Genomic DNA, 25120 nt, shown 5'->3' on the forward strand with positions numbered 1-25120 from the left:
GAAATCGAATATCCTATTTTGACATTCTAGTGGACACAACAAGAAGACAGAAAAAACGGCAAGAAACTTAAATAATAAAATTACAATATTATATTTCTACTTGTGAGCCTAACCTCGGTGCTCGGGGCCTCTCCCGCGGCCGTTTAGTCCGCTGTTAGGATGATCTGCCTATGGCCTATTACAAATAAATTCAGATACACAAAACAAAACTTCTTAAACATGCTAGCTTAATCCTAATGCCTGCTACAATACACTCCCTAATCTTCCTCCTCTTCGTCCTCCTTTTCCTCCTCCACTTCCTCTTCTGCCTGCTCTTTTCCTTCGGCCGGTTCAGCCGGTGGTTCCTCGACGACCGGTTCCGGTTCGGGTGTTGGTGGTTTCGGAAGGACACGCGGTGCTTCGTTTTCTACCACCACATCGTCCATGCGCTTCTTGGGTGCCTGCACCCGCTGATCGAAGCGCAGCGGGATCGATATCTGGCGAGACATTTCGACCGTCTTGACATCGTTCTTGGCGATCAGCGTGTACTTGCCACTGTCCCGCAGCTGTGGATCGTTAATGATCAGCTGTACGGTCGTAATCTTGGTACCGTTTTCGTAGTAGTGCTGGTTGAAGATCTCGTACTTTTCGTTGCTCTGCAGGATCGGTATAGCGTCGTACATCCAGCGGAACGTTGGTACCGGATTACCGCGGACACGGATCTCCAGATGCAGATCGTTCGTCGTGGGATGGTACAGCTCTGTGGGATAGGCGGGGGTGGCATTAGAATTCGAGTCGTACAACGAGCAACACAATCTTACCTCTCAATGGTGTGATGAACGTCGGCGGTACCAGCTCGACCTCGGCCTTCTTTTCCAGCTCGAAGACGGTAATGCGACAGGAGTCGGTAGCGGTACCGTTGGCTGTCTTGGCCACGCACTTGTACACACCGGAATCTTCCACTCTCAGATCGACCAGATCCAGCGTACAGTAGCCCTGGCGCGTAACGTCACTACGACAGCGCGGTCCCATTACCAGCGGTTCGTCATCCTTCAGCCAGGTCACCTCGATCTTCTGCGCATCCGAGCAGCAGCAGTTAAGCGTCAAATTTTTGCCCTTCTTGATCGTACCGCTGCGCAGATGCGAAATGAACTCCACCTCGATCGGTTTCTTCCAGCGCTTGACACGCGGTACCTCCGGCGGTGCCAAACTCTTGCCGCTCGATATCAGCTGGCTGAGTTTCATCTTCGGCTCACCGGTTGCTTGTCGCTGTGGTTCGCGCTGTCTCGGCACCTCCTTCGGCTGTTCCGGAACCTTTTCCGGAGACGGTTCTTTCGGCACCTTGCGGCGCAACTTCTTAATCTTCGGTCCACGCTTGATCGGCTTCGGTGGTGGTTCAACCTCTTCCTCCTCTTCTTCCTCCGCTTCCGCTTCCTCCTGCTCCGCACCTTCCACAGCGGGCTCGGTAGGAGGTTTTTCAGGCGAGGCTGGTTTCTCCGCCGGTTCCGCCTGCTCTTCCGTTTCCTCTTCTTCTTCCACTTCTGGCTCCTCCTCACTTTCGGTCTCCCCGGGCACGTACTCTTCGTATTCGCTCTCAGCATCGGTGTCCGTTTCCCACTCCCAGAACCGTTCGGGTGTCTGTCCCTTTAGGTAGTACGATCCATCCTCCAAGAAGACGACCTCACGGTGTTGACGCGGTTCTTCTACCTTTTCTTCCTCGTACGTTCGACGCTTGTCGGCATGGTGCATGTGGTACATCGGCATCGCAGCCGCCTTACCCTCAAACCGGAGCGTATATCTCAGCTCCTCCGTACCGAAGTCGTTGCTGGCCTTCACCATGTACCGGCCATTGTCGCGAATCTGTGGATTGTGGATGCACAGCTTGTGGATGCCGTGCGGTTCACGGATCTGGATGTACTTCTCATTGTTTGGGATGATGATACCGTCCAGGTACCATTCCACCTTGATCGGACCCGTACCCTTAATCTGCGTTTCCAGCACGAGATCGTCCACGCGAAGATCGTAGTGCTGGGTCATGCAGCGCACATACCGTGGAGCTTCACCTTCGGCAACCGGAATGCGAACCGGTGCGGGCAACACGTTCAACTTGCAGGTACCCTTGATGACGGCACCGGACTTATCCTTCACCACCACCTCGTACTCGCCCGTATCCTCACGGGCTGCCTTGTTGAACGCCACCACACCCGTACCTTCCTTCGCATCGGACAGGTTCTTGATCTGCTTGGTAAACTCCATCGGCTCACCGTTCTTGTACCATTTGAAGTCGGCCTTGGAGCCCAGCACGGTACAGAACAAGCGCACCGGTTTGCCCTCGACAATGTTGATGTCATGCAGCGTGCTGCCGAAACGCAACACGGCCCGAGCATCCACGCGCTTCGCATCGTCCGGGTTTAGCTCTGGGAAGAGACGCAGATAACGCTCCTTGCGCAGCTTGTCCTTATCTTCAACCGTTTCTCCTTCGGCTGGCGCCGACGGGGCCACTTCCTCTGGTTTAGGGATCGGTTCTACAGCTGGTTGCGGTGCTGTCTCAACTGGGGCTGGTGCCTCGATCACCTGTTCTTCCTCCTGAACTGGCTGCTTCACACGCTTCTTGCGCAGCTTCTTGATCTTGGGACCACGCTTCGGTGGTGGCGGTGGTGCCTCCTCTTCCTCCTCGTCCTCATCCTCATCCTCATCTTCATCGTCCGCTTCGACCGGTTCCGGTTGCTTGGGCGGTGGTGGCGGTGGAGTTTTAATCAAAAAGTCCGGCGACGGTGAGCGAGACGGTACCTTTTCCTCCGGTACTGGTTCGGGCTCTGGGATCACCTCTGGCACCTCGGGCTCTGGTTCCGGTTCCGGCGAAACGTACTCCTCGTACTCACTTTCCGCGCTGGTATCCGTTTCATACTCCCACAGATATTCGGGCGTTTGTCCACGTATGTAATACGAACCGTCCTCCAGGAAGATAAATTCCCTGTGAGGCCGTGGTACCGGTTCCGGTTTTGGAGGTTCCTCGTACACACCGTGCTTCATCACATTCGGATCATGGTAGGCGATACCGAACACATGGCTTTCGGCGATCTTGCGCTCCATGATGCGTCGTACCGCATGGCGGATAACGTCCTTACCGACAACATTCGTCGCTTCACACGCATACTGCCCTTCGTCCTTAGCTTGCGGATCGTGGATGGTGAGCTTGAACACGCCGCCCGGTTCGCGCATTGGGAAGAATTTCTCGCCCGTTGGATCCTGCAGATCAATACCGTCCCGGAGCCACTTGACGGACGGCATTGGATTGCCGCGCACGTTCACCTCCAGCACCAAATCATTCGTCTGGATGTCGTAGTGCTCTGGAGAGGAGATAAAGAAACAATCCAATTATAGGGACGTTTTGACGAATGCGACTTTATAAAACATACCCTTAACATTGCGCACAAAGCTCGGTGCAACGTGCTGCTTCTCGGGAATCGGGAATACGATCACCTTACAGGTGGTTTCTACCTCGCCGGAAGTATTGCTGGCGGTACACTTGTACGTGCCGGAATCGTTCAACTCGGCCGAGATGATGTGTACCGCACCGACGCCCAGCTTCGTGTCGTTCTTCACATTCTTGCTCCAGACAAGCGGGATATTGTTCTTGAACCACTTGATCGTCGGTTGCGGACCAACGCACGAACAGACCAGCTTCAGATGCGACCCTTCCGCCACGGTTTGATTCTTCAGGTTAGCCTCGAAGTACAGCTTCTGCTTCACTTCCAACACCTTGTGTTTGGTTGGCTCCTCCGGAATCGGTCCAGGAATGCGTCCCTTCAGCAGACCTTGCAAATTCTTGCGCCATTGCTTCGGTTCCTTCTTCTTCTTGATGGTTGGTTCTTCGGGAGCATCGGTAGCCGCCGGTGCTTCTCCTCCTTCAACCGGTGCTGGAGCTTCCTCAGTTGTCGCTTCAATCGATTGAAGCGCTTCGACGACGGCTGAAATGTCCGGTTCGGGACCAACCTGGTGAGCCACGGACGGTGCTCGTGAAACCGAGCGGGAGCGCGTACCATACACGATTCCGTCCTCTTCCGAACGGGTAACCTGCTTGTCCGCATGGTAGATACCGTGCGTTAGTTGGTTCTGGTAGAACTCACGTCCCTTGAAGGTAACCGAATGCTTAAGCTTCTCCTCACCGGCATGATTCTTGGCCGTTACCACCCATTTTCCACCGTCGAGCTTCTCCGGATTGTGGATGCTGTAGAGGCAACCATCATAAAAAGAAAATCAATCATCAGTAAATGTCAGCAACGATCGTTATCGACGGTTAGTACAATCAGCTCACCTCAATCGGTATACACCGTCACCCTGGCGAGAGATAATCACACGATCCGTTTCATTCGTAAACTCCACACCGTCACGCTCCCAGGTCAGTTTCGGATCGGGAACACCGCGTACGTGCACCTCCAGGATCAGATCATCCACTAAGGAATCGTAGTAGTCTGCAAAAGTGGCGATTAGAAAACAGAACTCTTAACAACTGAGTCACCAATAAAGCAAAAGACACCTACCAATGACCCGCGTGAACGTTGGCACCGTCTCGATGTCCTTTTCCGTTGCAAAAATGTTGACCGTGCAGGAGCTTTCGATCTCGCCGAAACTGTTCTTCGCGTACGCCGTATACTCGCCCGAATCGGCAACGGTTGTTGGTGTGATGCGCACACATCCAAACTCAGCCTTGGTCGCGTTGATGACGTTCTTGCTCCAGACGAGCGGCTTACCGTTCTTCAACCAGCGCCACGTCGGCTGTGGCCCAGTCACACTGCACGTCAGCTTCATCGTCTTGCCGGCCGGTGCCGTTTGGTTCTTCAGCTTCGTCTCCCACATCAGCCGGTTCTTCGAGTCGCGGATGACGAACGGTTCCACCGGTCCATCCTCGAAGCGTTTGCGTGGCATCGCCTTGAATGCGGGTTTCGGTTTCGGTGCCGGTGCAGCTTGCTCTTGAGAAGCGTCCGGTGCTGCTGGTGCGGTTTCTTCACCGGTTGCTTCGGACTCGGTATCTGCCGGTGCAACAGACTCGCCTGTAGTCACCGGTGTCGGTTCCGCTTGTTGCTGTGCCTGTGACGGGGCTGGGGCGGTCTGTTGCGCCTGTTGGTCGGTTGGTGGGGTCGGTTCCGCCGTTAACAGTAGACTGGCCGCTTCCTTCTCCTCGAGCCGTCTTTTAAAGTAGTCCGCATGTTCGATGTGCTGCACGTGAATCAACTTATCCTTCGACGTGAAGCTTACCTCGTGCGACACCTTGGCCGTACCGGCCGAGTTGACCGCCTGGCACTCGTACACACCACAGTCGGACGCGACCGGCTTGTGGATGCACAGCTGATACACACCGTTCGGTTCACGGTTGATGAGGAACTTTTCGCCGAGCACGACATCTTCACCATCCTTCAGCCACTTGATCGTCGGCTTCGGGACGCCATGTACGTTTACCTCTAGCACCAGATCATCGGCTCGGATGTCGTAGAACTCTATAAGAGACACACAAACGCAGTACGTTAGATACGTTTTACGACGGTTTTGTTAGCACTTGCTTTTAAAAAAAGCTCCCCGCACTACCTACCCTTCACGGCTCTCGTAAACGTGGCCGGTGTCGATTCGGCCGACGGTAGCGTTATCACCTTCAGTACGCATGTCGTCTTCACCTCGTTGTGGCTGTTCTTCGCCGTGCAGGTATATTCGCCCGCATCTTTGCGCGTCACACCATTGATGACGATCTGTCCGATCGCGCCACTGTTCATCAGCTTCACGTGATCGCCGAAGTCGATCGCTCGGCCATTACGCTGCCATTTGAACATCGGCAACGGTCCGTTAGCCGAACAGGTCATCTTCACCACCGCACCCTTCGTCGTGGTGATGTTGTGCAGCTGACCGGCCCAGGTTAGCTTGTTCTTCGAGTCGCGTATGACGAACGATTCCGATTCGTACGGTTCGTGTACGTCCTCACCGCCACGACCCGACTTTCCACCACCAGCCAATCGCTCCTGGGCTTCCTTCTTAATGCGCTGCTCTTCGCGCTTGCGCTCCTCGATCTCTTCCTCCGTCAGCTGCTTGCGATCGGCATTGGTAATGCCCGGAAGTCGCATATAGGGCACCTTGTCTACAAAGTCGACGGTGTGCGAGATCTGGCTACGGCCTGCCTCATTCTCCGCGATACACGTGTACCGTCCACTGTCCTCCGGTGTTGGGTCGTAGATGTTCAGCTGGAATATCTCCTCACCCTCGTAGGTGGCACCTATTCGCTGGTCAAGCACAATTGGATCACCGTCCTTGAGCCAGGTAATCGTCGGGATGGACCATTCCTGCTGGAACATGATCTGACATTCAATCACCAGATCATTCAGCGCATGGTGGAAGTAGTCTGGAAGGGAAAACGCAGAATAAATACACTTTTAAATGTGTCCGTGGAAAGTGAAGTGGCCGCTTCTAATTACCTCTGACTTTAACAAAGAATGGAAGCTGACACTTGGGCTTTATCGCATCGTACACCTTTACACGTGCGACGGACGGGATCTCACCGCCCCGGTTCTTCGCATATATCTTGTACTCGCCCGCATCCGAATGTTTCAGGTCCTTGATCGTGAGCGTGTACAGACCGTCGGCGGCCGATGTCTGCAGGTTGGCGGACCGCTCGATGGGCAGATCATTTTTCATCCACCGTACCGTCACCTCCTGGCCCTCGACCGTACACTGTAGCTTGATGGTCGAACCTGTGGGGGCGCTCCGGTCGGTCAGCTTGGTGAGGTATAGCGGTGGACGCGACGCCTTCCGGACTCGCTGGAACTCGGCATCCTTTTCCTTCTCCGTCAGCTCGGGCGTTTTCTCCCGCTGCTCGAACTTAATCATCGCGATTTCGTCCTCATCCTCGTGGAACACGCGCCACTCGGAGGGATCCACTTCGTCCACGGACATGTCGCTATAGGAGTAGGATAGTTCTGACGATGATTCCTCCGTTTCGCTATAAGACTCCCCGGACTCGTCACCGTCGGCTTTTAAATCAGATTCATCATCCATCGGTTCGGCCGGCGCTTCGGGCAATGGTTCGGGTTCGGCCGGTTCGGCAGTTTCCTCTCCGCCAAAGTCTTCCGCCGGTTCGTCCGTCACATCTTCGAGTGCTTCAGTTCCGTCCGGTTCGGTTGGTTCTACGTCATGTTCGGCAGCACCCTCGAGCTGTTCACCATCGGTCGCCACCAGGGGGGGTTCGGTTTCGCGGCTATCTTCAAGATCCTCAGTCGAAGTTTTTTTTTGTCCTCCGGTTCCTCCTCAACCACCGGCAGTTCCTCTTCGACGAGCGGCAACACCACCAGTTCGGGACGTTCCTCTTCCTCCTCGACGATCGTTACCTCTACCGCGGTCGAGATGTCCTTACAGGAGGCCTCGTCGATGACAATGCCCGAAACGAAGAAGAGCGAAATGTACTCGTCCACGTTCGTCACACCGCCCGACACGTCCATCACCAGCGCCTTATCGATGATGGCCTTACAGGAGGCGACCTGCACGTCGCGGTTCTCCCCAATCTCGAACGGAGACTTTTCCCTCACAAACATCATCTCCTTGCGCAGCGGATCGTTCACCCGGAGGCGCGAGATGGAAACGGAACGGGAACGGCGATCCCGGGACGGTTCCCGTGAGTAGGTGCCCTCGCGCGACATCGACCGATCATCGCCCGGCTGCTCCTGCTCGGTCACGATCACCTGCGGGATCGATCCGTCACTTTGCTCCTTGCGTACCATCGCGGTGGACTAGGTTCGCGTCGTTCAACCTGTATAGCACACAGCCAATGTTTCTGCCCAACTCTCACTACACTTTCCCTTTGCAACCTTCAACTTGATTTCAACCAGATCACTTTGCACTGTTCGCCCACCTCAAGGACCAGCGGCACTCGTTCGACTAGCGTTGGATGACCCTGTGCGGAGGGAATTTAAATAACCCGAAGGGAACGGTTCATTATCAATGGCGCGGGCGTGATCACTTTCTAATTTTATCACCCGAAGCAAGGTCCACCCGCGTTGCAACCGGTGCATGCTGCCAATTTGCAGCTAGACGCGGTTAGGCCGGGCACGATTGTTTTTTTTTACTATAGTCGGAGATGAGAAAATGACATTCTTCCGATTGAACACGCGTTACTCACAGCGCGAACGCGATCGACACGCAATCAATTTTGGGATGGGTTCTAATTTTGGGTTCGCTTGCCAAACGGTCAGAGCCAAGCGCGGTTCGCATGAAAAATGCAACTTATTTGCACCCGCAAACACTTCCTTGAATTGTGTTTACTTCTTCAGTATGGAAGAGCGGACACAGTGAATGTTTTTTTTTTATTGAAAGGAAAGAATTATTCCAAAACATAATAATATAAATAATATTATGGCTGGACTCATGAGCAAAGGATTTTATTTTTTATGACTTTATTATAGCATTTAAATTTTCACACGATTAAACGTATGTTTGCATAGTTGAGTTAAGATGTAAACGCATAAGCCATTTTTACTTCCGTAGCTCACGCAACAACTGTACGGAGAAAGTTTTGCCAGTCTGTCACGATGGAAGAAACCATAGAGGCATGAATGCAATCGAGGGAAAAAGGGAAAATTGTCATCTTTGCAGTACGAGATACAGGGGTACATTTGTGATGAGGAAGCTACGCATTAAATGGCCGCATGTTTAACACGCATGGCAGCGTAATGGAGCCTGTAGCAACGATTAACCGCACACAGTCTCGATCGATCGCCATGCTTGATCGCGTGATGAACGATCGAGCAATGTGTGTTTTCAGCGCTCGAAACGTTTGTGATTGAATGAAAAATGAACATAAACAAACGGGCGTAGAGGAAACTATAGAGCTATAAATGTATTAAAGTATAGTACTTGACACAAAAAGATCGCATCGGGAAATCGTACTTTCTAAATTCTGATCTTGGTTTTGGGATCATGAAAAAAGAACTAATACGCAGAAGGTATTACACAACTGTTAACCAATCGTAAGGTGCATCATCCTGCGTCGAACACACACACATCAACACGACCCCTGATCACCTTGATCTTTAAAAAGAAAAGCTGATGGTAGCGTATGAGAGAAATTGTCATCGCATTTGCACCGGTAAACAATTATGGTTCGGTCGTGTTGCACCGTTGTTTGCCGGTCTTATGCAATCGTGCTGCACTGTGTTGATGCTGTTTGCAAGTTGCATCGCCTGCATGCACACGCAATGACAATCCTTCATCTCTGGTTTGTGTGTGAGTGTGTGCCTTTTTTTCGCCTCCATCCTAAGTAAAGCCTATTTCATCTGTTTGCTAAACCTCTGCACTCCGTCGTTTGACGCATAAAGATTTCTCGCGAAACATCGAGCAAAATTAAATGGCACGAGTCTCTGTAGAGCAGTGTGAAACGTGTTTTTCTTTCCCATTCCAGTTGCTTTTTTAAGTGCAAGCCCTTAAGAAACGATATACAAACATCGTACCTTCAGGTTGTGCAGCAAGACTTTTACTGCAGTCACAAATGTGGACGATTGCAAACCTCGTTTGAAGGTTAGTTACGATGGTGCTCCGATGGTACTCGATCAGATGTCAGGGCATCAACTTGACAACGAAATTCCACTCCCCTGATGGTACTCCCTTTAAGTAGCGCGAGCTGTTTCTGGTCTCTACGCGCTTCGTATCTTCAAGCGCCATAGAATGCCTTCCCAAGCTGACTCATTAGCCGTACAGTGAACCGAGCATATTGACCCCTTCTGGTGGAGATCGATGACAGAAAGTCGTTCACACACACACCTCGGACTGGCCGAGTGAACTATTTTCCTCCGCAATGCTAGCAAGCTTCAGGGCGAGTGCGTTTCCTATCAACTGGACGGCCTTGTACTTGTCCACCAGCAAGCAGCAATGTGGGAAATGCAGTTTTGCCGTTTTTTGTGTTTGTTTTGATCTCCGCTTTGTTGACGCCATATAGGTAGAGCTATAAAATGGAGCCGCACCATCTGATTGGAATAGTTTGGCTCATGCCATTCTCGAACGCGCTAACGGCACGTGGGTTTGAAGCATGTGGAATGGAGCAATTATAAGCGGTTTTTTCATCTGTATAAAAGGAATTCACTGAATGAAAGGAATAATTTCAATTAAACGATCATCTTTGAAGTTATTAGATAATTTGATCGTAACGAAATTTTTTTCGTTAACCATCATGTCAGCCCATCACTAAACGCTTAGCAATTATCGCTTTGGAAATGCCTTGTAATAAATGTACTTCTTCAGCTTCAGAGGCTGACAATACGGCCGAAGCCGTAATAATTAATTATAAATAACTAAATAAATAATTATCGCTTTTGCGAAAAAAATCTATAAATTTGTCAGTTTTCTAAGGCTCATTTTCGCACCAAGTTTTGCCTATAACTCGGTCGGTATCTAACGGATCGCCAATCTTTAACTTGTTGTCAATAGATGGCACCAATGGCTACATTTTCTTCTTGGACGGCCATGCTCTCAGATGTCTGTGCCAGAAGTTATTCGAGGAACCAAGTTCCTTACCCTGTTTGAGAAAATGTAAAATTTTCCTCATTTTCGCACCAAGTTTTGCCTATAACTCGGTCGGTATCCAACGGAATGCCAATCTTTAACCTGTGGTCGATAGATGGCACCAATGGCTACATTTTCTTCTTGGACGGCCATGCCCTCAGATGTCTGTGCCAGAAGTTATTCGAGGAACCAAGTTCCAACCAGAGTAACGCGTTTGGCCATTTTGCTAGATAAATATAACCCACTACATACAGGTGTTCGATCTAAGCATCGATTGCTAAGCATGTAGTGACGGGGTCAGAATGTAAGCAGCTTTATTACTGTACAAAAGCTTTCCACTACTAATCATTACTAATTATGATCAAGGGCTGTAGTTTGTAATTATGTCACCAAGGGGAGACATCGTACAATTAAAATATTGGTTGCTGCTTCCGCAACAAAATGAAAGAAAACACTAAAGTCTACAAGAGGAGTGGTTTAATCATTACTCTCCAGTTGGCTGCATTCAAGCATTCAACTCATTCGATATGGTGAGCCGCCTGCGAAAAGCTTTGCATTGCGGTTATGCACCAACGAACTACGATCGTGTGCCTGTTTGACTTTACCACAAACCACGAGAAAACGGGAAACATTCTTTATCCAAGAAGCCATCTCTATTCGAATTGCTTAGAAGAGAGGTAGTTGACACGTGGGACACAACCGTGCAAGGCGCTTAAGATCTATTGGGTCTCTTTATCGATGTCATTTAAATGGAAAAAAGCACTCGTCGTTCGATGGGGTCGTTTCGTTTAAAACTGTTGCATAACACCACAGGAGTGGATTGCTATGCGAACGAACCGAGGGACGTGTCGTGCGCCAATAGTTTGTTTTATCTTTGCAACCGCAGATGTTTACTATGCGGAACCGCGATCGAAACGGCATGACGTGGAATAGAAACCAGCCGGCCACGGGGAAAGCATTAAACGAGTTAGCTTAGGTTAATGTTTTCTACCGTAGGATTTTTCGGTCAAAAAAGGATTACGAGACGACCTAGACCGCGAAACACTACATTAGTTAGCATAAGGAAATAGTAAACATCATCACCACGGAACGGTGTGCCGAAAATTTATTCGTTGTCCGTGACAATGATTTTTCGCCAAAACTGTGATACTCCGAACCATTCGAATACCTTCAGAAGCAAACGAAAAAAATGAGTATCGATTTATCATAATAAAGAAGACATCATATGAAGATGATGATCATATTCAAAATGATCGTTCAATTAATAATGTGTTAAAATTAAGTGACAATCATCACCTTTGGCAGATGATCAATGTTTTTTTTTGTTAAACAAAGCCATTAATATCATTATTTAAATGTCAGAAGAATCATCATTGCAATTCATAATAAGAATCATAATAATTACAATTGATAACATGAAAGCTGCTCTTGCAGTCAACCGATAAAAGATGGTTATGCAACTCTCCACCGGATCATTCCAAATGCATCCAGTATTCAAATAAGAAAACTGCATCCGACGCATTTTTTAAACCTGTTCTATGAAACCGAAAACCTGTAAATTTATCTCATTCGAATTAACATATACATTTCGTTTGATATCGACCAAGATCGCTGCAAGAGTTGGGTCGATCAGGTTTATTTTAGATTTTAAGAGGGTGTAACGGTGGTCTTTGAAAGTTTTAAAAAAATATATAACTAAAATATCACTCAGCACAGCTGCCAATGTATCGCAACAGGTCGGTGAAACGGTAAACGATGGCGTAACAAATACTTTCATAGTTTCATGGTAGACAGCAAAGGGTATTATCAAAGAATTTGAATGAAAAAACTTTGCTTTGGAAAGACAAAATCGAAATAGTGCATTGGGCAATTGGAGAATAGGAGATAGAAATTATATAAAAATATAAAAAACTTATTCATTAAAGAATAGTGTCAGACAAGAATTGATCCTCAGATTTTCGGTCTCCTCGTGCAGAGAATTATATGAACATCCTGGGTACGAGCTTTATCCGATGTAATCTTCTTCTTGTCTGGCCTGCTCACGGTCGAGCACGTCGTGTAGACATGGCCTGGTCGCCAATCCGTTTCCAGGAAACTCGGTCCAGTGCTGCAGTACTCCATCCACGGCTGCATCCGATCTCCGACAGGTTTGACTCCACCTGATCCAGCCAACGAGCTCGCTGTGCTCCTCTCCGCCTCGTGCCGAACGGATCGTTGACGAGCACCTTCCTGGTGGGGCATGAGTCCGGCATCCTCATCACGTGCCCCAGCCATCGTATCCTTCCGGCTTTGACCACCGTCAGGATATCTGCACCGCCAAACAGCTCAGCTAGCTCGTGGTTCATTCTCCTTCTCCACACGCCCTGCTCGCACACACCGCCAAAGATAGTCCTTAGCACCCGCCGTTCGAAAATAGCGAGTGCATTGGCATCCTCCGTTAGCAGAGTCCAGGACTCGTACCCGTAGAGGACTACCGGACGTATCAGTGTGCGATATATCGTGCATTTCGTGTGTTGCTGGAGCCTTCTGGATCGCAGGAGTTTGTGGAGCCCGTAGTAGGCACGATTTCCCTGAACAATGCGCCTTCGGATTTCGCTGCTCATGTTGTTGTCCGAAGTTACGATCGTACCAAGGTAGCAGAACTCCTCTACCACCTCGAGATCGTCGCCGTCAACTGATACTCTGCTCCCGAGTCGGGCTCTATCACGGTCAGAGCCCCCGGCAAGCAGGTACTTTGTCTTCGTCGCATTGATCCTCAATCCAATTCTGTCGGCCTCGCGTTTCAGTCGGGTGTACGCGTCGCACACCGCCGCAGATGTCCGTCCGATGATGTCGATGTCATCCGCGAAGCCGAGAAATTGGAGAGAACGGGTGAAAATCGTGCCCCGGATGTCGAAGCCCGCGCTTCTCATGACACCTTCCAGAGCGATGTTAAACAGCAAACAGGAGAGTCCGTCCCCTTGCCTCAGACCCCGGTGAGATTCGAACGATTCCGACAGCATGTTCGATACTCTCACCTTGCACTGCACCCCATCCATCGTGGCCTTCAACAGCCGTACCAGCTTCCCAGGGAATCCGTACTGCTGCATGGTGTTCCATAGTTCGGTCCGATCTATGGTATCGTAGGCTGCCTTAAAGTCAATGAACAGGTGGTGCGTAGGGATCTGATGCTCTCGGCACTTCTGGAGGATCTGCCGTAGAGTAAAGATTTGGTCGGTGGTCGATTTGCCTCCAACAAATCCAGCTTGGTAGCTTCCGACGAAATCTGTGGCAAGGGGCGCAAGTCTGCAGAAGAGTATTCGGGACAGGATCTTGTAGGCAGCATTCAGGACTGTGATGGCTCGGAAGTTAGCACAGTCCAGTCTGTCGCCCTTTTTGTACACTGGGTGTATGACACCCAGCTTCCACTCGTCCGGTAGTTCTTCCTGGTCCCAAATCCTTACGATCAGCCGATGCATAAGCGCGGCAAGCCTCTCCGGGCCCATCTTGAACAACTCTGCCACCAGCCCATCGCTGCCAGCTGACTTGTTACGTTTCAGCTGTTTGATGGCACTGATGACTTCGTCCAAGGATGGCGGGGGCACTTCGTCATCCTGCTGGCTGTCGCAATGCTGCTCTCCTCTGCTTCCTGCAGAGGTCTCCCCTGCATCTGCTCCGTTCAGGTGCCTGTCAAAGTAGCACTTCCACCTTTCGATCACCTCTCGCTCGTCCGACAGGATATCTCCCTCCTCGTTGCGGCACATAGCGGTTATGGGAGTAAAACCGCCTCGTGCCGCATTCAGCATCCTGTAGAACTTACGAGTTTCCCCCGACTGGGATAGCTGCTGCATCAGTTGCTCATCCGACTCTTCGAAGCTGCGCTTCTTGTCCTGGAAGAGTCGGGTCTGCTGCCTTCTCAGTCGTCTGTAGTCTTCCACGTTCTGCCTAGTCTCGCGCTGGAGCATGCGAGTACGCGCTGCGTTCTTCTCGGATAGTGCTCTCCTGCACTCATCATCAAACCATTCCTTCCTCCGGTTACGTGTTACGCGGCCAATAGTTCGATCGGCCGTGCTGCTGATGGCTTGTTCCATCATACGCCAATGGTCATTGAGGGACATCGCCTCGAAGGTGGTGCCCTCCGGCAACGCTTCCCCTAGCGTGGTCGCAAAGTCCCTCGCCACATCAGCTTGCCGCAACCGATCTATGTCGAGCCTTGGGGTGGGCTGATAGCGCAGCTTATTGGCTGCGCACAGTTTCTGGCGTAACTTAACCATAACCAGGAAATGGTCTGAGTCGACGTTTGCTCCCCTGTACGTACGTACGTCGATAATATCCGAGAAGTGCCTTCCATCGATGAGAACGTGGTCAATCTGGGAATATGTCTGTTGTGGTGATCTCCAGGTGTAGCTGAAGCGTGGTGCGTGCTGGAAGAAGGTGCTGCGAATGGTCATGTGCTTGGAGGAGGCGAAGTTTATTAGGCGAAGCCCATTGTCGTTTGTCAGCTGGTGGGCGCTGAAACTACCTATCGTGGGTTTGTATGCCTCCTCCCGTCCGACCTGAGCGTTAAAGTCTCCGATGACGATCTTGACGTCGTGTTGTGGGCAGCGGTCGTACTCCCTCTCCAGCTGCGTATAAAATAACTCCTTATCGTCATCGGTGCTTCCAAGGTGCGGACTATGCACGTTAATAATGCTCAGGTTGAAGAACCTTCCACGAACCCTCAACCTGCACATCCGTTCGTTGATCGGCCACCAACCGATTACTCTCTTTCGCATCTCACCTATGACCAGAAACGCTGTACCGAGTTCATGCTTTTCACCACCGCTCTGGTAGATCATGCAATCACTGCGGTAGGGGCGCTCCATAACTCCTTTCCAGCGCACCTCCTGAAGTGCTACTATACCGAAGCCGCGGGCCCTCACCTCGTCCGAAAGAATGCGGGTACTTCCGGGTGCTGTGAGGGATCTGCAGTTCCATGTCCCGAGTTTCCAATCGTTGTCCTTGTTTCGGTGCGTGGGTCTGTATCTGTTAATCCGATTCGAAATTTGTTGATTACTTTTCGTTGCGTTGGTATTGGGGGTGGCTTGCAAGGCCTCTCCCCCAACCTCCTGTCTCGTCGGAGGGCCTACGCATCCTAGCTGTTTAAAGTCCCGTAGGGTGCCAGGACAGAAGGGACATCCAGCCGCCCCTAACATGGAGAACAGACGCTGGCTGTCCCCCTCCGCTCAATTTAGCCATATACCCCATCTTCCCAAGGGGTTGGGTTTCCCCGTATACCCAAGCTCAGATATTTGGAGAGATATGTTACCATTCTGTACGACGGGGACGTATTGAGTCGGAGTAGGGTATGGAGTGCCTATATTATCCTTCTAGAGGCTTCGGATCCATACCCATATCAGTGCGGTATGGCTACATACACTGACAACAGAACAATGAATCCGATGTAATCTATTAACTTCAAATTTCTTGCCATAACAATAGAAAGAAATTAAATTTAAAAATAGTTCATTCTATAATAATTTTTCAACTTAGATTCTTTCAAATATATTCGAATGATAAGAAAATCTCACAATTTATTAATCAAAAATTTGCAATAAAGCATTGAGTTCTGATGAGGTACGAATCCACGACTTACGCTATGCTGCCGTCCTCATCAAATTGCGTTGATATCGCCTTCATTTATCTATTAGCAATACCCAATAAATTTATCCAATAAAAAATATTGATGGTAGCAAATATTTTACCACATTTCACAGCTTATAATTGGCGGTTCTCTTCAGCTCTTCATAATTGAAGGTATGCTACCGGTTAGCTCCCATTTAAAGGCAATAATTTTAACATCTTGCCACCTGCTTTGCATATTCCTAAGGCACCGTTTTTTTTCTCGAGTATGTCCGATTGCGAGAAAGGCACTCGATACGGCAAGGGCAACAGGTGGTGCGGCAAACATGATCAGTTTGATCGCTGAAATTATGCAATAAACACCCAATTCAGCATTGGAATACCTTTTACCTGTGGCTGATTTCAATCTTCGCTTAAGACTTTGGTAAAAAGAGAAGGAAATTATAAGCCGCTTCTATTGGATTACTGGCTGGGTTTAAACGGGTTTTTAAAATTCAACTGTTGGCGGAATCTTCTGGGCAAGAGAATGGACAAACCGTACTGGGGTACTACACACCACGATCTGGCAGGGTTTCCCTTTCTATGCTTCTACGCTCAAACATACACAAACACATAAAGAGACGATCGAACATGAACGATCAGTAGCATGCGGCGGTTTGTTGTTGTGATGTGTGTCGTGGAACAGGTTTTTCCTTCTCGCTGGCAGGATGTTTATGTTCTAGTTTCAAACAAACGGGTATGTGTTGAAAGCGAAGCTTGGCGGTGATCGCTAGGAATGCAAATGACACACTATTTATGCATCCGAAAATTCGAACTGTCGTATAGTCCCTGAAAGCAGATGATGCCATGACACTTCAGATTTGGAGATGACTTCAACGAGTGTAACAAGAGGATGCTCTCAACGCTGTCCTTCGGTTTGCTTTCCTCTTGCTGTTGCTGGTTGAGTAAAAGTGCGATCAGCATAAAAAAAAAACAAACACACTCACGAACATGTGTGTATAACATTTCCAATGGCACAATGAATTATTCGAATATTTCAATCACTCTCCACCGGAGACGGTGACATTGCGCAACGCAACCGAAAACGCAACCCCCGACAATGTGTTCCAGCGGTGCTGGGCTCTTGTGCTCTGAACAATTCCGAACCGGGTCAAAAGCGGCCACAAACCGTCCCGGAGTCGGTTGTGTGTGCATGGATGGTTTCGGCGTACCACCAAATGTGCCGAGCCAGCAGATGAGGCGTTTCGTGTCGATGTTTTCAGGGCCACGCAGCTGCCAGGGGCTGCGTGAACGCGTGGCCAAATCGTACGCTAACCGGCGGACGGAGTCATTAGGCGCGTTTCTCTTGGTGTTGGTGAAATGGTAAACTATATTTTTTTTTGGAGTATTACGTAAAGCAGGGCACAAATTTTTGGAGACTGAAGGAAGTAGTGAAAGATTTGATTACCATCTCTTCCATGACGATGAACGGCGCGGAGTTCCAAACAGTGAACACACGGGCTTGTGTCAATCAGAAAAAAATAATTTAAATATAACCATATTAGTTAGTGATTAGCAGTGAAGCAAACATTTCAGTTCCCTGCATGAAGGTTAGGAAGGCGGAAGGCGCCAAATCTCACCATAAACAACACACAATCTGGAACTTAATAGTCTAATGCATGGCCAGTTCCACGGATATGAGTTCCGCGTTTCATTTGATCTAGTCTACGCACCCGCCTGAGTGGGCTTTCACTCAAAATGCGCTTGCTAATGTTGCTGCTGCTGCTGCTACTGCTGCTGGCGGTGGATGGAGGCTTCACTCGCTGGCAAAAATGAGACACAGATGCGCTCAACACTGCTACCCCGATTGCAAGATTGACCCTTATGTAGCCCCACCACGCCACGTGTTTGCAGGGGACCCAACGCAGCAATACGGCACGGTTCGCACTGTGGCTTCGGCGGTTGGTTTTCGGGGCAAAGCGATAGTCATAGACTTAGCGTACGTTGTTGAACTGTGCCAACAGTCTACGCTTGGAGCTCGCAACCGGAGCATCGTGTGGAGTGTCGTGTGTACCACCTTTACCGCCGCGTGTACCAGAGTGCACGACGATCGAGTTAAGACGATCGTTTGAATTAATAATTGAGAAAAAACCTGGTGTCCAGAATTTTGGCTTGTGTTGTGGTGCGGTGATTTAGTTGTGTGAAACCTTTCGTGAAGAATTCACAACCGAAAATGAAAGGTAAAACCATCTACGTTACGGTTGGCCAACAACAACAAAAAAAGGCTTTGCACGTGTTCGTTACATTTAAGAGTCATCTCAACCAATGTTCGCCCAAAAGGAAGTGTCCAAAACCGTTCGTTGATTAAGTTCCTCGTTGCAGCAAAACTTCATCACGTCTCTAATAGACGGGTGAAGGAAGTGCAAAGTTGCGTCGTCATAAATCACCTGGACAAATGTGGTTTCAGCATCATCATGACCCTAGCGTAACAAACTCGCGCCGTGAAGTTGTTGAACAGAAAGCAAACAACAACAGCAAAAAAGCGCACCGAAGCACAAAACGTGTTCTTGTTGCGGATCGAACGGTTTAGAACTTGACCGGATGTGAACGTGGTGTTTGCATGCGTGAACGGAAAAGTCTGGAAAATTCTGCACTTATCGTGGTGCACTTTTTTTTGCACGGCGCCGGAGTAGGTGGCTTAAGTGGTTCTGTGATTCCGCCACGCCAGAGCATGCGGCGTATTATTTGACCTTTCTTGTGACCACCGCTTCACAAACCGCGCCTCAGTTTGTAAAGGTGTTTCACAGCTGTTGCGTTACAAACTGACCGTTTTTTTGCCAGGTGGTTGCACATTCAGCGGGCAGAACTGAAGGGAAGGAAAAGCAACGCAGAAACCGTACGCCCCAAAAGCTAGCAAAGAAATATCCGAAACGCCAAACCAACTCTAACACGCTCACTTTCGTTTCGGTGGGAACGAACAAATTCGTACACCATGGAAATCGACCACCCAACCTTGGGCGTCGGAAGCATTTCCATACCCTTGAGGTTCGTTTGTTTCTGTATTGTTGGCACGCAGTATCGATGCAACGCCTTCAAGAAGGTTAATTCTTTTCCATTTCAATGGGCAGTTGTTTTTAAATGTTGGACGAAATGTTTCCAAAGCGATGGTCATTTTTTCGCTTCTCAGCGGTAGTAACAGGTTAAGGCCAATCTCCGGATTTACTTCTGTAACCACCCTCCGAAAGAATGGTTGGGAAGGAAGCCACATCGTGAAACAGCACTGCCATTATTGACTCTATCCGGTCTGTACCTCGTGAAAGATACGGCTTTACGCACGTTACACTCCGCTCTGGTGATATTATTTAATTTATCTGAAACAATTAAATAGTTTTCACCAGCACTAGGGGGTGGGAGTGAAAGTTCCTCCCATTACTTTTGAAACTGATTATCATAAAATTGTCGTGGAAGCCTTTTTCTTTTTACGTAACTTTGCTTTAATTTATTTGTTTACGTGGCCACACAGACACTGACCAATGGGAAGTTAACCCCCGTGCAGATAAATAATGATGAACTGCGAAAAAACAGTGCTTTAGAAACTCTCCGAAGCATCGCGTTGCTTATCAATCAGTTAGAAAATTCATAGAATTGGAGCTGCAGCAGAGATGGAAGTTAAATAATTAATTGGAGGAAGTGCAGTTAAAAAATTCAATGGTTTATCGTGTGGAACACTTTTTTTTCTTTCTTTTTTTTTTTGCAATTTATCTACTCATAAACTCATCCTCCTAATTACTGGAGCAGCTCATGCCACATTTATATTAAACCATTAGTTCGCCCAAATATATGTTTGCCGATGATAACAAAAAGAAAAGTCGATCGAAGCCACGATCGGTAACAATTACAGAGCTAAATCAGATGAAGATATTTTAAAACATTTCAAGACCAAATTTGAATTCCGCAATAACATGTGACACTAGCCCAACATAATTGTTCTCATGGAAGATTTCGCATAAGCGACGAACCTCTACGAAGTGAAGGAAAATTAATGTTCCTTTTCGCTTCTTATAAATCAGATTGTTTCTACCCTTCTTTCTTGTTCTTCCCCTTTGCAGATCTAGTAAAGAAAACGCCCGTACAGTCATGGTACACAGGAAAAACGATCTTCGTTACTGGTGGCTCCGGTTTCATGGGCAAGGTAATAATGCCCCCCCCAACTAATCCTCCAAAGAAGACTCATTACGTTCATTAATTTTAAACCAGGTGCTGCTAGAAAAACTGCTCTACTCCTGCTCGGATCTCGAGCGCATCTACGTCCTGATGCGACCGAAGCGCGGTAAATCGCCTCAAACGCGCATTGACGATTGGTTGAAATTACCGGTAAGTAGCAAACAATACCGCAGTCTCCTTTACAAAGAAGATAAAGATCGTTAGATAATACCGGGAGGGTTACTTAGGGGGCACGGATGGCAGCCACGGGGGCAGTAGGATTGCGTTGATGGTTTAATTCAACCGTGCCGCCTCTTGACGTCAATGGCGTCTAAGTAATCACGATCAACACTTGGCTACAACATCCCCCGCTGAGTCTGAAGGGCAAAAGGGTAGAACTGAAAGATCACTATACAGCAGAAAAAAAAATCAAACACTCTCCATCATGTACATCATCATCAACAAGTATGGTACCATCTGTACCATCTGTATCTCAAAACCGTTCGTACGAAAGCCATCCTGCCATGACGGTTCAATTGCTGTTTGATGAAGAATAATTGGAGCCGTACTCGCGTACACACACACCAGCTCAATTAAGATCACCTTCAGGATTAATATGTTTGTGTAGAATTTTGGAGCGGAAAAAAATAAGGAATTTTGAGATTAATTAAAGCAAAAAATATATCATCTCTTCGTTTCTGGTGCAGGTTTTCAAGCGTATCCGTGAGGAAAAGCCGGAAGTGTACAAAAAGCTCGTACCGGTACCGGGTGATGTGACGAGCGATAAGCTCGGCATTAGCGCGGAACACGAAAAGTTGCTGATCGAGACGGCAGAGATTGTGTTTCACTGTGCGGCCACACTGAAGCTCGAGGCGAGACTGAAGGATGCGATCGAGATGAACACGATCGGGACGAAGCGTATCCTCGATCTTTGTCTGCAGATGAAGCGCTTGACGGCATTGCTACACCTGTCCACTGCGTTCTGTTACTGCGATAAGGTACGAATTCTAAAATTATGAAAATATCTAAGATTAATGTTAATTACTATTTGTGAATCATTAGGAAGTACTCACCGAGAAGGTGCACGACTTCCATCACAATCCGTACGATCTGATGCGTACCGTGGAGTGGATGGATGAGAAGGCGCTAGACATGATCACACCGAACTTGCTGACGCCGCATCCGAACACCTATACCTACTCGAAGCGTTTGGCCGAAATGATGGTACGCGACTCCTATTCCAATATGCGCGTTTGCATCGTACGGCCTAGTATTGGTGAGTTGTGTACTGCAATAAGGCGTCGATCGTCATGCCGCGCATCCTGACGGATCCTTATTCTATGTATCTTCCCAGTTTGCCCAGCAAATGCGGAACCGGTCGAGGGATGGGTAGACAGTTTGAACGGTCCCGTCGGTATAATGGTTGCTGGTGGTAAAGGCATTATTCGATCGATGCTGTGCAATGGTGAATACAACGCGGAAGTCATCCCCGTTGACATAGCCATCAATGGGCTTATCACGATCGCGTACACCTTGGGTCAAATGGAGGAAATGTAAGTCTCAATTGGAGGAAATGCGGTCTCAAATTTAGCTCTCATCCTAAACGTAACAATTCCAACAGGCCGAAAGAAATTCCGGTGTACAACATAACGTGCCGTGAGACAAAGCGAACCACCTGGAAGGAGGTGTTGGATCTGGGCAAAGCGACCGCTTACGAGTATCCGTTCGAAGCCGGTGTCTGGTATCCGGACGGTGACATTACGATGAACAAAACGTATCACACGATCTGCGTCATGCTGTTCCACTGGTTGCCCGCTTACTTTATTGACTTCTTAATGTTCTGCTTTGGCCAGAAGCGATTGTAAGTAGCACGAGGAATACTTTTACGAAGAATCTCTTTTTAATCTTTCCACTTTCCCTCATTTTCCAGCATGTGCCGCATACAGAACATGGTCTCGGAGGGGCTTAGTTTGCTGCAGTTCTTCACCACCCGGCAGTGGGACTTTAAATCGCAACAGTATCAAGCGATTGCGAAACATCTCACACCGGAAGATAACGTTATCTTCACGATGGATGTGGACGCGATCAACACGAAGGACTATCTGCGGCGGATCATACTCGGTGGCCGTCAGTTCTGCATGAAGGAACCACTGTCGACGCTACCGAAGGCTCGCATTCAGCTTAAGTTCCTGTACGTGCTGGACAAAGTAGCGAAAGCGTTTATGCTCTATCTGATGCTGTGGCTTTTCCTAACGCTCACCGGATTGAAGGCACCGGTCTATGAAATGTTCGGATGGGCGTAATCACATATGCCATTCGGTTCACATGAAGTGAAAATGCTCAGCTGGGAATGGTATAAATTTGTTTGGCGTGACTAACAATAGTCCCACTTGCAGTGTGTTTTTGTTTGATATTATGTTTCCCTTCGTTCTTTTGTTTTTGTTTGTGGCAAAGCAATTAACGCAATAAAATAAGAAATAAATTGATAACGACATTAATTCATGCTGTTCTTCTTCATTCTCCGGGTGATCCGGGAAAACTCTCCGGGTGATTAATAGCCAACTAGGAGTTGACTTGTCTAATGGACAATTCGAATTCAAAGGACTTAAAATCTACGTGAGCAAGATCAGAATCTCTTCTCTAAGGTCGATTTCAACCCTTATATTAAGGATGTCCTCTTTTCACAGTACAATGACCTCATAATTTTGGAGATCTTTATACATCCTGACTGATCTGGTATACGGTCCAGGATCTGGAAGATCCCGTTGGTGTAAATTGGTAACGGGTGATATTGCAGGCTAAGACCTCCTGAGGTTGTAGTACTACAAAAGAAGACTGAGAGGGTTGATGGCGTAGATGTGATCACCAAAGATGCTGGCATAAGGGATTGAAAGTTGACAGTCACTTTCGGACACTTCCACAATAGACCCGCAATCACGAAGCCTCTTGTTTTAAGCAAACAATTAACAACCCTTTTTAATTTTAATGTATGTGTGTACGTGTATGGGCGTGTGTATTTAAGCCATTTCGAGGTTCAGTTTTGATTTTATTTTTAGTTGCTTTTTATACAATCTTGGGCAGTAAAGGTGATTGGTAAGGTAGAACCAACGCACCATAAAACGCGGCTGTTGTGAATTTTGAGGAAAATCGAAATCATTCAATGTATGTCGCATTGCGCATGCATAACGATGAGAGTGCCTTGGCTGGTCAGGGAGCACTTAACAAAGTAGCGAGATAAGAAAAAAGAATCTGCACATGCATCTGCAGGAAAAAACAAACGAAATGACCGAAGGCACCGCAAAAAAATGCAGTTAACAGAGAGTACGAGAACGAAGTATGCGCATCATGATGCAAGAGTAGTGTAAGAATTTAAAGCGATATACTGAGCGGTCCGGCACTTTGTCCCCTAGCTCGCATCGTTGTTCAGTGAGTTGTACCGGTTACCGATACTGATCTGGCTAGTGGAGGATTGTTCGACCGTTTTCGCTCGCACACCGTGCTTCACCTCCTCGAATGAAGGGTCTGGTTTCGGTTGTTTCGGCGGTTCGGCCGGTTTTTCCTGACCTAGTGTGGGGAAGTACTCCTCGCTCTGCAGATCCGGCGCAATGCCTTTCTTCTGTTTTTGTTTTGCCATCTAAAAATATACAAGAACAATTCGACAGTAAGCACACACCGTATCCAGCGCAATGGGACACTCCTTCACCACGGAGAGCACGTTATACTTACGAGATTTTTCATAGCTGGACTGATATAGATATTGCTTGTGGTTGCCGGCTCGGGTGCAGCAACCTTTTCTTTGGCCGCTGCATTTCCATCTACTTTGTTCCAGGGTTTGCTAGGATCTCGCTCTTCCCCATCTCTGCCATCGCCGTCATAGTTTGGATCATTCAAATCACCAGCATTCTCTGAATCGAGCTGGTTCGCATCATCATCTATTGTTAATTGTGCCAGTTTAAGTCCACTGTAATCCTTCTTCGTCTCCTCGACCACTCTCCATTCGTCCTCCTGCTGGAAGCAAAGCAAGGTAAAATGAGAACGATTCCATCCTTGTGTGTAGAGGCACGTTATGATCGACGGTACACCTTTCCGGTCAGGTCCAGCACGGCACCGGAGCCAGCCACACCCCAGCCACACTTACCTCGTTAGAGTCATTTTTACCATCTGCCGTATCGACTGGTCTCAGCTTCATCTTACTTTCGACGACCTTCTTCGACGTGTCATCTAGCTGCTTGGCTATCTCCTCAGCGGTGACAAACTTTTTCGCCTTTCCCTTTTTTTTGTCTTTCTTCGCGAAAAAATCATCTAAATCCGCCATGGTGGAATGGGCAGCAAAGGGCAATATCACTTTCCGTACCGTGTAAAAGGGAGATTATCGGTTATTTTCCACAAATTGTGCAAAGTTCCCAGAAGAATTTTCCTCGCGCTGGAACCGACCGAACGAATGCAAGGAGGAATACGGAGACGAATGACACAACGTGCGTTCTTCTGTCAGTGATGCTTGCTGTGGGAAAGGTTCAGCCAGCTAAACATCAATGACAGTTGAAGTTTTCGTTATTTTTTAATTAAAGTATTTTAACATTGCTATTCTAGGAAACAATAACCCTATTAGTGCATACAATAGCAAAATAGATTCAAAATATAGCGAAAATACAGACTACAAGAAGCGATAAATTTCGCTATTGGTTGGTTGTCGGCGCAGAGACCTAACTAAAACGGCACCGAACAAGCTTATTTTTGTAAATATACATATTTTGCTGTTCTTAATAGTTGCTCAACTTTGAAAAAAAAAACTCAATTTAAATTCGAATAAACTACAACAACGCAA

General features: G+C 48.3%; 3 protein-coding genes across 4 annotated transcripts; 1 reads left to right on the forward strand and 2 right to left on the reverse strand.

Annotated features, from left to right (window-relative positions):
* Positions 1–67: 67 nt before the first annotated feature.
* LOC125766460 (muscle M-line assembly protein unc-89) lies at positions 68–7935 on the reverse strand. Its single transcript, XM_049432440.1, is given in 8 exon segments — positions 68–739; positions 801–3329; positions 3399–4210; positions 4298–4454; positions 4524–5477; positions 5570–6367; positions 6441–7257; positions 7260–7935. Coding segments are annotated over 8 exon segments (7029 nt in total). The 5' UTR covers positions 7740–7935; the 3' UTR covers positions 68–257.
* Positions 7936–18076: 10141 nt separating this feature from the next.
* Positions 18077–22955, forward strand: LOC125766480 (putative fatty acyl-CoA reductase CG5065). Its single transcript, XM_049432496.1, has 8 exons — positions 18077–18332; positions 20202–20284; positions 20350–20466; positions 21003–21293; positions 21358–21571; positions 21650–21848; positions 21917–22156; positions 22226–22955. Exons 1-8 carry the CDS (start codon positions 18326–18328, stop codon positions 22596–22598), a joined length of 1524 nt encoding a protein of 507 aa, XP_049288453.1. The 5' UTR covers positions 18077–18325; the 3' UTR covers positions 22599–22955.
* Positions 22956–23320: 365 nt separating this feature from the next.
* On the reverse strand, positions 23321–24774 carry LOC125766502 (protein CDV3 homolog). Of its 2 annotated transcripts, none has more exons than XM_049432529.1 (3): positions 24434–24774; positions 24022–24300; positions 23321–23929 (listed from the first exon to the last, which is right to left on the reverse strand). In XM_049432529.1, exons 1-3 carry the CDS (start codon positions 24608–24610, stop codon positions 23702–23704), a joined length of 684 nt encoding a protein of 227 aa, XP_049288486.1. In that variant the 5' UTR covers positions 24611–24774; the 3' UTR covers positions 23321–23701. The 2 variants fall into 2 exon arrangements, with proteins under 2 accessions (XP_049288486.1, XP_049288485.1); XM_049432528.1 differs by having other exon boundaries at positions 24022–24303; positions 24434–24773.
* Between the last annotated feature and the right edge of the window lie 346 nt (positions 24775–25120).

Source organism: Anopheles funestus, chromosome 2RL, assembly GCF_943734845.2.
Source record: "Anopheles funestus chromosome 2RL, idAnoFuneDA-416_04, whole genome shotgun sequence".
In the NCBI taxonomy this organism is placed as follows: Eukaryota; Metazoa; Arthropoda; class Insecta; order Diptera; family Culicidae; genus Anopheles; species Anopheles funestus.

What these genes read in the sequence shown, in the direction of transcription:
- LOC125766480 (XM_049432496.1), top strand. An exon ending in CGTTCTGTTACTGCGATAAG is followed by an intron (nt 21,294 to 21,357) that starts GTACGAATTCTA and finishes GTGAATCATTAG; the next exon opens with GAAGTACTCACCGAGAAGGT. An exon ending in TTGGGTCAAATGGAGGAAAT is followed by an intron (nt 21,849 to 21,916) that starts GTAAGTCTCAAT and finishes CAATTCCAACAG; the next exon opens with GCCGAAAGAAATTCCGGTGT.
- LOC125766502 (XM_049432528.1), bottom strand. Translation starts at nt 24,610, where the DNA reads ATGGCGGATTTAGATGATTTTTTCGCGAAGAAAGACAAAAAAAAGGGA. An exon ending in GTAAAAATGACTCTAACGAG is followed by an intron (nt 24,304 to 24,433) that starts GTAAGTGTGGCT and finishes CTTTGCTTCCAG; the next exon opens with CAGGAGGACGAATGGAGAGT. An exon ending in GTCCAGCTATGAAAAATCTC is followed by an intron (nt 23,930 to 24,021) that starts GTAAGTATAACG and finishes GTATATTTTTAG; the next exon opens with ATGGCAAAACAAAAACAGAA.